The sequence below is a fragment of the Parasteatoda tepidariorum genome, chromosome 6, assembly GCF_982258835.1.
Source record: "Parasteatoda tepidariorum strain Cologne lab strain chromosome 6, Ptep-v5.0, whole genome shotgun sequence".
In the NCBI taxonomy this organism is placed as follows: domain Eukaryota; kingdom Metazoa; phylum Arthropoda; class Arachnida; order Araneae; family Theridiidae; genus Parasteatoda; species Parasteatoda tepidariorum.
In genome coordinates, this window is record NC_141760.1 from 40,185,580 (window position 1) to 40,198,613 (window position 13,034).

A 13,034-nucleotide genomic window follows, 5' to 3' on the forward strand; every position below is an offset into this window, starting at 1 on the left:
ATTGCAGTAAAATACACACTTAAAAAATATATTTGAAAGCTATTCTGACAACATTTAGATTTAACTTTCTTCTTTGTCAGCGTTAATTTTTGAGATTAATTTTAATTCATTTTTAATAAAAAATTAATTTTCGACTTATGTATATAACGAATTTATTCTAATTATACATAAAAAGGGGTGTGGTGGCTCGGGGGATAGAGCATTCGCTTCCCAATGTGGCAACCCAGATTCGAATCCCAGCGTTGGCTGGTTGATACAAATTCTGCTCGCGGTTGGCACTGACCACAGTGTTGGATAAAACAACCTTGGAGGAAGACGAATCCCCTTGCTATCGGGCTAACCATGGGGCGTTCTAGTGTTTTCCTCCCCATGTAACCCTATTGCGGGCTAGTTCCATCAAAAAGTCCTCCACGAAGGCAAATTTCTCTCAATACTTGATTCAGGAGTTCCTTTGTCTTCTGGATTAGGTTTAAAATTACAAGACTGAGGAATCGAACATTGACAGTCGTAAACACAGAGCTGGATCGGCTGTTCAACGCCGATTATAAAAATGATAAAATAAAAGTGTATAAAATAGTTATAAGGATAACACAAATAGTAATATTGATACTAAATATATTATATCGATAGTAACTTTCTTTTTAAATTAAATATTTAATCTAATTAAACAGCAAATTTTAACTGAAAAATTAGATTTTAGCATTTAAATTGAATTTAAAAAATTAAAACACCAATAATCAACACTCATAAATCATAACACTTTTTTATATTATGTAATATAACCTACTTAAATACTCAGAGAAATTTCCTGAATTTTAAATTCTCCATTTAATCCATTCAATAAACCATTTTGGGTTTCTTCATTCTTATCATATTCCTTTGCATAGTATTGGAAAATATAAGTTCCTTAACCAGAAGATTCCCGGTCCCTGAGAATTAAATAGTTCAATTTAATATCTACCTTGATTATATTAAACTACTTTCTGCCTCCGGTGACCAGCTGGTTCGTCTTTTTAAATAAGTAAAATTTCAAGTATTTTAAGATTTAAAATCGTACATTCGAAAATCAGGAAAATGTGTACCCGTGAACTCTTACTGGTCAAGTGAGAGTAGTTTTAACTTTTGCCTCTTACATGTTTGCTTTTTTCGTGCTTTGGCATTTAGTGGAAGTTCTCAAATAACACGAAAATGGGTATCACGTTGTTCAAATATTCCGTACAACATATGCTAGCATTTTACGTAAAAACGATATGCTAATCAGATCATGGCGCTTTTGATGGATTATAAAGCAAATAACTTAGGTAAATCAAACTGAGCACTTATTTGATACAGTGAATCATCCTTTTTTCAGCTGTCAAAACATTCTATAGCGAGCCAATGAATTTTATTTGAAAGATTTTTTTTTTGTGTGTGAAAACGAATTAGCGTTGAATGTTGGAAATTTCTTATGGTGAAATTATGCACAGACCTAAAACAGCAAACAATGCATTTTAAAGCAAATAATAAACAAAGAAAAAGTAGTTTAGTTTAATAGCGTTGTTGGAGAACTAAAAATAGCATAACCAAGTGAATAAGTATTTACGTTAAAAAGTTAAAATTAGTCCTTACATCGATATGATACGTTTAATTGGTAGTTAAAATGATTGATATGATACGTTTAATTGGTAGTTAAAATGATTGATGTGATACGCTTAACTGGTAGTTAAAATGATTGATGTGATACGCTTAATTGGTAGTTAAAATGATTGATATGATACATTTAATTGGTAGTTAAAATGATTAATATGATACGTTTAATTGGTAGTTAAAATTATTGATATGATACGTTAACCTTTGATTGCCAACCAGTTTTATTTAACTTTTTTAAGTCTAGACGAAAAGTTCTCTTATTTGCTATTAAAAACTTTTCTTTTCTTAAAACCAAGCTTTTGATACTTCAAGAATAAAAGCCTTAAATGTGAATACAGAAACATACGCTTAATATCATCTATACTCCGTTGTAAGTTGTGAGAAGACCATTGCGATGAGGGATTTAAGTAATCATCGGCGACTGTATTTTGTTATAAAGTTATACTAATATGCTTTCAAAATAATTTGAAAGCATTTGAAGTTAATTAATTCTTGCTATCTTACGATATTTATCACAGACTTATTGAAAAAAAGGCTATAGTTTCGAAGACTTACAGGAATCCTAGACTTTGCGACATATTTTGATAAATAAGGAGAACATTCGAATCAAATGAAATGAGAGATAATTTTCACATTGCCGACCAGGTGACCGAGTGGTTAGCGTGCCTGACTCAGGGCTAAAGAGAATACAAGGGCTAGTTCACTCCGCTCTTAGAGCTGAAGCTACGATTTCCCTCCTCATGACGTCACTGTGTCCACAGATCTCGGAAGATCGCAAGCAAAGATATTATGATAACTTTGCATCTTTCTCTTTGTAAAAATAAGTTAGACTTTTTCTGGTTATTAGCCTTCAAACTTTACGTAATTAACACATTATTTCCTTTCATAAACATAGTTCAAAAAAAACTTTCTTGGTTATTATATTAAAAAAAATACCATTTTAAACTTATAAATATGTTTTGCTAGTTGGTGAAAATGACACGATAAATACTTTATTTTAAAAAGTTCCGTTTTAACTTTAACTATTAAGAAAAATGAAGGCATATATCGACACTTTTTTTATCTACATATTCTTTTATAAAGAGAAGCTAAGTTAAATTTAGAATCCCAGATTTTAAAATATGTCGTTAATAGCAATTTGTTCATACTTAATCATTCGGAAACATCAACCTTAAACGCTAATTACTGAAACAAAATAATAATTTAGGTTCATAATGACATTAGAAATTTTACAATTGTTTATAGACATTTAAATTTACGATGATATAATTTATAGATATTTAAATTGAAGAGAATATAATTTTTTAAAAAAATCATAAATATTTAGAATAACTACATTAAAAAATATGTTATGAAATTAGGAGAATTTCAACTATATACTATATATTTTATTTATACTTTTTACTTACATTTTAATTTTCTTTGACTTTATCCATTTTTTAATTCTTTTCACCTACCTTTCTTTATGAAGTAACGAGGCGGTTTCTATTTGGATAATGAATTTTTCTAAAAGTTCTTTACGACAGAATAAACGTATTGCTGTTTTATATTAACTGCGTCATTTCGGAATCCATTCTTTACATAGTTGTTCATTTACTTTAAGGAACACGCGAAAAATTATACTTTTTCCTTTTGTTTTTGTATCAGAATTTTTGCAAGTTGCAATCGCGCAAACTGGCATTTCGATAATAGTTTTAAATTCTTGTAAATTCACTGCAAAAACTGAGGAAAGTCATTATAGAAAATAACAAATGTCTTAGAATATCTCGCAAAAAGAAATGATCCAATATTAGTTAGAGCTAGTAAGGCCAAACGCTCCGTTCTTGAGGTAAAAGTGCGAGCTTTGCGCCAAAGTGACGTCACTAGAGTGACGTCGGAGGACGTCGTGACGTCGAGATAGTGACGTCGCGAGATACTTCAAAGGAGTGAACCAGCCCTTCTATTCTCTTTAGCCCTGGCCTGACTGCGGAGCCGATGGTCGCCGGTTCGAATCCTGCTCGTGGATGTTTCTTTCTCTCTGTGTTCTATGTCTTTTCTCCCTTGTGTGCATGATTGTGTGAATGTGACCCGCCCTATAAACGGGTTCGTGATTGTGTGACGTGGACGACACTGCACCACCGCCGTGGCTTCGCCACAGGTGCCCACTGGGTAATGAGAAGAGAGTAGCAGTTCTGGCATTCCTGAGATCAATGGGTCTACGTCCCAAGTGCCCCCGCCATAAAAAAAAAAATAATAATAAATAAAATTTACATTTGTTTTGTAGTAGAAAATAGTCTGTAAGAAGCTATATTTATTATTCTTTCATCAGTTTCCTTAAATTCGAATAAAAAGAGGTATATTTGTTACAACTTTTAGATATAATTTTTATTAATTCTTACTATTTTTTAATTAATTAAATAATTTTTGTTTCTCTAATTTCAGAAAGCAAGAAAAGAGGAAGCTGTGCAACATTGTTTCGAGAGTTGGCGATGTTGAAATAGGTTGAGGATGAGAGCTTTGCATCCATTTGGCGCATACTTAGATGCAAACAGGCTCTCTCCATAGGGTCAATGGTTTTTTACTAACTTGCAACCGGTATATCATCTGCTAGTGCCCAACTGTTCAGCATTAGAAATTTGGATAATTTTTATAAATTTAATGGCATTTTCTCCTTTAGAAGATAATAAAAAGTTGACAAATTTAAACAAAGTTTTAAAAAGATTTCATATTTCAAAAATAATAACTATTGTTAATATTTAGCAACACATTTTATTTACACCTGTAATATTTAAGATTACCTGTTATGTTTAAATATAAGTATTTCTTAAATTTTTGATAACTTATGTTAGCCTGAGTACTTGTTTTCATGACGCGTTTTTATTTTAGTATTTTACTTGACTATTTAAACTATGAATTTAGTGAGCTTTAAGTATTTCATTTTTTTCTAAGGATTTTGTTTTTTCTAAGTTTTAGAACATCTGCAATGATGCTGCTCCATGACAGCGCAATGTTCAAACTATAAAAACACATTTTTCAATAATTCGTGTAAAAAACGTTTAACGCAAAGGGATAAAAAAAATATATCAAAATGATCCAAAAAATTTTTAGCAATCTGTAACATAAACAGGCGTTCCAATCGGTGAAGTCGTTCAAATGATAATAGCAATTTTAAGTTTAATATGCAACAATGAGTTTCAACAATACAACTTCGTATTATCGATGTCGTATCCTAACTACACGATGCCAGAAAGGGGTAATTGCTTACAAACCATCCCTTGAAAATTTGCAAGTAGTGTAAATCGATGCTCCCTTTTTCGAGTTATTAGCGAGCATATATGCAGACTTTCATTTTATATAGAGAGAGATATTAAATATTTTTAATGTAACAATGACATAGAAATATAGCTCTTCAGCTAACTATTGTCTTTGTAAGTAGACTAGGTATTTCGAGGTGATGTGATTTCCTCTCTCCATTACCATGGTATCCACAAATCTCACTTTTTCCCCTACCCAGTATGTCATTATTATAGTATTATAATAACGTCTAGTTATGAGTTAGTTGTAGTTCATTTACGTCGCACTAGAGCTGCACAATGGGCTATTGGCGACGGTCTGGGAAACATCCCTGAGGCTGCCATCATAATTTTGATTCTCTGCAGAGGGGATGGCACCCCAGCTTCGGTAGCTAGACGACCTGCACGTGAAGTCGAGCACTTTACAGTAGAACAGTTTAACGAGGACCAATACCGCACACCCTCGGCCCCTACGCAGACTAATCCACGTGGTCACTCACCCGCACACTGACCGCAGCCAGTGATGCTTGACTTCGGTAATCTCTGCTGGGAATCGTGCCTTAAAGATCAGTCCACTGCGGGACAAGTTATGAGTTAGAGATACTCCTTTTAACCGCCGTGTGAATAAAAAGAGTAGCTTTGCTGCTTGTCATATAGTTACTATCGCGAATAAGCAGAGAATGTGACGCCATTTTTTATTACTAGGAGTATAGTGATAATTTTTTTGAAATAATTCTTCTGTAGTTGCATATATACGTTGTAAGTTTATTTGTGCATGCTAAATTCATTTTTAACATTCTTAGAACTAAAATCAAAGCAAATCATCATTATACGCTTTGAAAATGACTGAGTAACGACCAATTTATATATATTCTACCCGCTGGACATTTATCCAACCCACATCATGGTTGTGATTCTGAGAAACAGATGGGTGCAAAAAAAAGTTACGTTTTGAAAAAGTGGTGTGTATTCTGAATTGAAATTCAAAGCACTTCACAGTTCAACAAAAAAAACTTTAATTAGCTATTATTATTATCAAGAATCTTACCTCTTCATGTGAATATATTTCCTTTTTGTGATTAAAAGTTGATAAAGTTGAATTAGTTATAATTGAAGGTTTCGTGAAAAAGCATGTTTCCAATTCGAAATTCAACATATCTTCAGAAAACTCTGGTGGTGCAATTTTGGCATAATTTACATCACTTTTCTGTAATAACAAATTGTGATTCAATTAAACCTATTTGAAAATTCATAAATGATTTTCTATTAAATTATTCAAATCAAAGTCCTTGTCAAATTTTTATTACTGAATTGAAAGTAAAATCCGGTTTAAAACCAATCGAACTTTTTAATTTAATATATTTAAAATTAATTACAATGACTATGTTGTTTCTGATTGCAAAACCCATAAGACAATATTCAGTATGTCTGATCATTCCAATTTAAATATTTGCACGGGCATTTACTAACTTCCCCTTGAGACTGTCCCACCATGTTATAGTTAAGTTTTATAGTTTTCTCAATTAGAAGCGACATCTGCTGTCTAACTTAATAACTAAATTTCAAGTTGGTGAAAATAAATGTGATTTTCTTAGCAGAACTCAGCAAACCGAGTATTTCAATCTTCTTCCGTTTTAGTTCTATTTACTTTTCAAATTGAACACTTTAGAATACCTAAATATAGAAACCTATTTTAAATATAGATACATAGTATTAAAACATAGTATAGTTATTAATTATATTTCCTTATATTTAAATGCATTTCATTAATAATTTTATTACAATTATAAAACCTTAAACCAATTATAATGTCAAAAATACATTTTTTCTGTGCCTTAACTCTGCATTCTTGTCTCGTTATAAAAAAACATTTGTTAAAAAACTGATAAACTTTTACATTTTCAACAATAGAGTTTAATAGCTAATGTCCGGATTTTTATATCAATAATACTTTTATGCACATTTCACGTTTGTAGCCTCTTTTGCTTTCTTAAATTTCGAAGAGCAGATTTGAGAATATTTTTACTTTAAGCACTGAGATTTTTGGATATTTCGTATATTTAAGAGATTTTTTTTTTAAATCTGTGGAAGTACTAGTTCACTTTTTCACACATTTTAACTGAATTATACCAATCAAATAAAAAGAGGCAAGATTTGAATAAATTATAGTTGCATAGTTGTTAAATAAAGGCCTTGGAGAGAAACCACGACTTTCAAACAATAAGAAAGGTATCTCTTCTCAACAGGTGAAGCGACAAAATTTGAATATTCAAAAGCCAATGAGTAAACTTTCAATTAAATTGCCCCAATAGCACCTGCAGATGTTGAAAGAACTTTCATCCGGTATAAAAATTTACTTCCAGATAAAAGACGTCCTTTAACATTTGAAAATATCAAAAGGCATTTAATAATCAAATAATTCCGATTTCTTCTAATTTCGAAAAACTGTAGTTTTGAACCATTAAAGTGCGGAAATCAGTTATTCCACAAGTTATCTAGCTAATGTGCATATTAAATTGGCTGAAACCTAAAGGCAGAGTTTCCCAAATGGTGTTCCACGGAACCCTAGTATTCCGTGGAAAGGGTTCCGAGAGTTGAGACGTTTATAATCACGAATTTTAAAACCTGTCATTAAATTTATATTTATTTAATTAATTGACCATTATTCATTAATGCTTGTGAAGAAAAAGAAGTAAAAGTAAAAAATGTCGTTTCTGAAAACAATATATTGAATGAATAATGAAAAAGATATGCATTTATGAAATGTTGCATCAGTATTTCGCATCAAATAAAAATAACAATGAAGAAGTATGATTTTTTGATAACCATTCTCCACATTTATTTTCACCATTTTTTTTTTATTCCAACGAACGAAAATTTTAAGACTAGTACTCATAAAACACAATGAAAAAATTTTATACTTAATACATTCTTTAAATATTTTTAAAATAATTGATAAAATTCATGAAAATATTTTTCTTTCTTTCAAGTTCCTTGATTAATATATTCATAATTTCGAATGAAATTTATTTATCAAGTCTCGGGGTTCTTTCTGATGAAGATCGATCATTTAGAACCCTAAAAGAACAAATACGTAGTCGAACAAATTGGGAACCGCTGCTTTAAGGTATCTGTCTTATCCTACTGGCCTCGACACAATTTTTTTTTTAACGAAAAGGCTTAATTAAAATTTAAATTTTATGTTTATCAAGCGGTATTCCTAAAATTATAAACTCAAAGTAAATTTTAAAAAATTATAAAATATTTCTCAAAATAGGAGCAGATTTGAGCTGAAAAATTAAACATTCGTTATGCCACGCTAACAACTCTACAACAAACCTAATGCATAAATTTTAAAATATTAATTTCTAGGTCAATGATGTAATTACGTATATTTCGAACTAAAACCTTATAAAAATTTCAAAAAGACAATGAAATGGAATTGTTAAATATTGTTAAATATTTTTAAGAAAAATTCCAAATATTCTTACATAGCGCTTTGATAAAAATAACAAACTTAGACCTTGGCTTTCATTTCGAAATATCACTAACATTATACAAAATCTACATACCAAATTTCAAAGAAATCAATTATAAACTATTTTCTTATAACGTATTTAGGCGTAAAGAAATTTTCTTAAAATCAATGCTCTTCAGAAAATGCATCTAAAATGCAAAAAAATTCTAAAATACAAAAAAAATTTTATAACAAAAAATATGCCTTAAAAATATATTCATTCAAACTAAAAAGAAATTAAAATATTCAAAGCATAACAAAATAATTTTGTTTCGTTTTCGGGAGTTATTTTCCGGTTTCGGTTTCGTCTGGTTCTGTTTCGTTCAAAATTTTGAAATTTTCGTTCGGTTTCTCTCAAAATTTTAAAGCGTATTGGAAAGCTCAAGAGCTGAAATTCAAATATGGACAGAAATTTTCAAAATTTTCGTCAAAATTGCCAATTTTCACCCAGTCGGATACCTCAAAAGGAGAAAAAAAGTTTAATTTCTAAAATCTATGTATTCGGTACGCAAACGTAACCTTAATGGTAAATTTATATCCAATTATAATCCATTATTTATTTAACATATTCTCGCTCTTTTTTTTTAAATTATTTAATTGAAATACTTGACGTAACATTTTTTTAAAGAATATTTTTCCTACCAACAGCTTTTGAGCTTTAGTGATACACACATATATGTATTTATAAATCAGTGTAACGTGCGAAAAAATAATAAGCGAACTTTGGTCGTATCTTCACGTTCTAAGACTCAATCTTAATTTTTCGTGAAAGTAACCTCAAATTTGCTATTTAAATAGTACAGAGCCGCGATTGCTCAGAGGATAGAGCGTTCGATGAGGTGAACCGATTTCGAATCCCAGCCATAGCTGGTCGAGACGAATTCCACAGTGCTGACGTAAAATATCCTCAGTGGTAGACGGATCATGGGTTAGAGTCCCCTTGCCTTCAGTCTAACCGTGGGAGGTTCTCGTGTTTTTCCTCTCCATGTAACGCAAATGCGAGTTAGTTTCATCAAAAAGTCCTCCACAGAGGCAACTTTCTCCCAATACTTTATCCGGGAGTTCCCTTGTCTTCGGGATCGGGTTCAAAATTACAAGGCTACGGAGTTGAACATTAGTAATCGTAAACCCAAAAATTGGGTCTGCTGTTCAACGACGGTTATAAAATAAAATTAAATAATGCAGACGATGCAATACGAAATCATATACAAAAATGTACTTTCTCTGAATAAACGTACCTTTTTCATGATGGATAGGGATTTCTGGATATAATATATGGGGAAGCATCTATAGGCGGAATCAATTTCTCAGGAACTATTTGATCGATTTTGCTCTAAGTTTGTGTGTTACCATGTAAAATTACATTCCTTAAAATTCTGAAGGAAAACGCATATCTTACAATTCAAAATTCTTTCGACAATTATTAAATAAAATAATAAAAATAATAAATGTTTACTAAAAGTTATTTTTCGTGCGGAATTATCTTTGAATAAATGAATTTTAATAACTGTGTGCAGAAAGTTTCTCGAATCGCCTAAAATTTTCTAGAGATATGGGGATATGCTCTAAAAAGTAAAATTAACTTTAGTTGTCCAAACCATGGGGACTATATTTCTCAGATTACGGCTATCCTCTATCTTGAGGGAGTCCTGAGCCCATCGTAAAGAAAGTATGATTATTCAGAGAAAGTAGGTTTTTATATCTGGTTTCGTATCTTAAAATATATTCAGCACTAATTAATTAGAGCATTTGTTACCTCTTCGAACCATTATGATTGAGTCCTAATACGCAAAGATGTGATTATTATATCGAAAGTTATAATAATTTTTTAGCACTGCTCATGTACTAAAACACTTTTATTTTCATATTTAGTCTGTCATTTTTGCATTTATTATCAATTTCAATCTTTAATAAAAAGTACAACTTAATATCTCTTAATAAACATGTTTTAGTACAATATATGGGTAATATGAAATTATAATAATGTTTCAGATTAAAATTCTTTTTATATGGAATTTTTATTAGTATTATGAAAGCATTGGTAACTCATCGATAGCTATTTTTAAAGCACATTGAAAAGCATTTAGTAAGCATATGAAAACATTAGTAATAATTCTTTTTTAAAAGATGTAAAAACATCAATAATAATTATTTTTCAAAACATATAAAAATATCAATGATATTATCAAAAATATTCTTTACTTACTTCATTTTCAGGTGACGAACTATCCGAAAAGTATAATAAAGAAGTCACAAAAGTCAAACACAAAAGCAATAATCCAAAAAACAAATACTTTGCTATTGAGAGTTTCTTAGTCTTTCCAACCATTTTCCACAAACGATTTTTACGCTTCATAACATGATAGAATTTTCACGAACTTCATATAAAAAAATAATCCAAATTAAATTACAATATTTATTTATTTTTATTTCACTTTTTAAAATTTATTGTCTATTTAATATTTTGTAGGTGTAACAAATTGTAAATAATTCAAATTTCATAATTATTCGGAATTTCTTTTATTACTTGAAATTGCACTTAAAATATCATAGGAAATAAATGAAAGTTCGAAAAAAAATTGTTAAACGTACATCCACGTGAACTTTTGTCCAGATCAAATCACTAAATAACACTAAAGATTGTGGCTACTGTTCCCCCACGAGATATGCTTTTATCACCCTTAATTTTATCACCACAGCAATTTTCCATTAGTCAGATTGGCAACGCAACCTTGTGCTTAGCAACCACGCCCAGTCTAAGTTTGAGTTTCGTTAATAAGAAAATTCCCTGGACACCAGGTTTTTGTTCTTTCTATCAAAAAAAAAGGAAAAAAATTCTTCTTTTAAAATAATGCGGTCTCTTAACATTTCTTTTAATAGGAAATCGACCGAAAAACGAAAATAATTCTCTAAGAACACGTATGGAAAGTTTTACAAAGAAATGAATAAAACTATATATGAATAAAAAAGAAATTAAGTTTAAAATCGGAAATAGTCTGGTAAATAAAAACAATTTCTAAAATCAGATATAAAGACCTTTATTTTACTAAAAATTTTATGAAAAGTTATAATTAATAAAAGGTTAAGTTTAAAATTGCACATAATTCGGCAAGCAAAACTAATTTTTCAAAAATGAGTTTAACAAGTTTTACTAAAAAATAAAGAAAACTAATAGCTTGGAAAACTACACATGAATGAAATAAGCTTGTAAAACTGCTAGCAAGCTAGTTCGTAAAATTGCGTATGCATAAAAAAAAAACTTTAAAAGTCCGGCAAATGAAAGAAGCTTCTAAAACTATGCATGTTTGGTTTGACTTTATTAAAAAAATGGATGAAACTTCTTAAAAACTGAAATGCGTTTTTACTAAATACTTAAGTAGAATTGCAGTAAAGAAGAAAAGTAAATAAATAAGAGTGAAACGCTAAAAGAAAAAGAAAGAATAAATAAAAGATAAGGTCTTAAATATGTATTTAAATTGGAAAATATAGCACGGTAAACGAAAAGAATTTTATCAAAACACGTATTGCAAACCTATCTATATTTTAAAAATCTAATAACAAAACTAAAATACTAATTTATTAAAGTTGTTAAGTAACTGTAAAATAAATTTAAAAAAATATTTTACTAAAAATAAAGTACTTAATAAAGTATAAATTACTAAAGTAAAGAAAGCTAATGACAAAATATAAAAAACCAACCCTAAACAAAAAACATACCTCAGAGAGACCATGTTGGATTTCGAATCAGGCGCATCGATATTTTCTTGTATTTATTCAGGCATAATGTGTTGTCTACAGCCCTGACACTTAACGCTAATCTCCCAGTCACGTAAATAATATACAATGAGACAGATGTGAAATTTTAATATGGATTTTAGGCGGCAATCAAAAAAATCAATCGCAGGCCGTGAATTGGATAATAGTAAAGAACAATGCTTTAGTTAGCTCACAAAGTAGCCGTTTTTTGTAGAATGCAGAGCAGAGCAAAAGTAAAGATAAATCATAAATCACTTCCGCGTTAAAAATAATACAGTGGAGAGTTGATTTAGGAAGTTGAAGTTACAGGAAACAGAAATAATATCTTAAAAATGTTGAAAATTCGACAGTCTCTAAGAAAAGATGCACATTTGTTTTTATTTAACTGTCACATGCAGATTTTATTGGATAAGGCGATACAATGCAAAATTTATATTATTTAATCTTTTCTTTTAATTAAACAACGGAAATAATGACTTCATGACAAATTACTTTTATAGAAGTCGCACTAACTGCTAAAATAATATTTTTTAATGAAATTTTTTATGAAATGATTTTGATGAAAATAAGACAGATTTTGAAATATTTTGATTATGAATTTAGCTGTGCAGGTTTCCGTGTGTTTTTTACTAGACCTTTTGTCTACATTCTGAGGGGAAAAAACTGTGAAATAAAAATAAATTCCTAAATATTTTCCGTGCATATAATTTACAGCTGTTTCTCGAAAGCTCTGTCGTCACGCAAAATAATATTTTTTAACGAATAATTTGCTATTTTTATAACTGTAAGGAGTTTGTAGCTTGCGTTAGTTATTCATAACCTAAGTTTTGTAAATCTTTTACAAGCGTTTATGCTTATTA

The 13,034-nt window shown here is 29.9% G+C and overlaps 1 protein-coding gene across 4 annotated transcripts in view; it reads right to left on the reverse strand.

Moving 5' to 3' along the window:
• Positions 1-12,526, reverse strand: part of LOC107436203 (ribitol-5-phosphate transferase FKTN) — a 31,698-nt gene extending 19,172 nt beyond the window's left edge. The window contains exons 1-3 of one of the 4 annotated variants that reach the window (XM_043045360.3): positions 12,136-12,526; positions 10,625-10,796; positions 5,950-6,108 (exon numbers count right to left, since the gene is read on the reverse strand). In XM_043045360.3, the coding sequence (XP_042901294.2) occupies positions 5,950-6,108; positions 10,625-10,774 (309 nt within the window). In that variant the 5' untranslated portion in view covers positions 10,775-10,796; positions 12,136-12,526. Of the gene's footprint in view, positions 1-5,949; positions 6,109-10,624; positions 11,100-12,135 lie in introns of those variants that run through there. The other 3 variants (XM_043045361.3, XM_043045362.3, XM_071178806.2) reach the window with 3 other exon arrangements.
• Between the last annotated feature and the right edge of the window lie 508 nt (positions 12,527-13,034).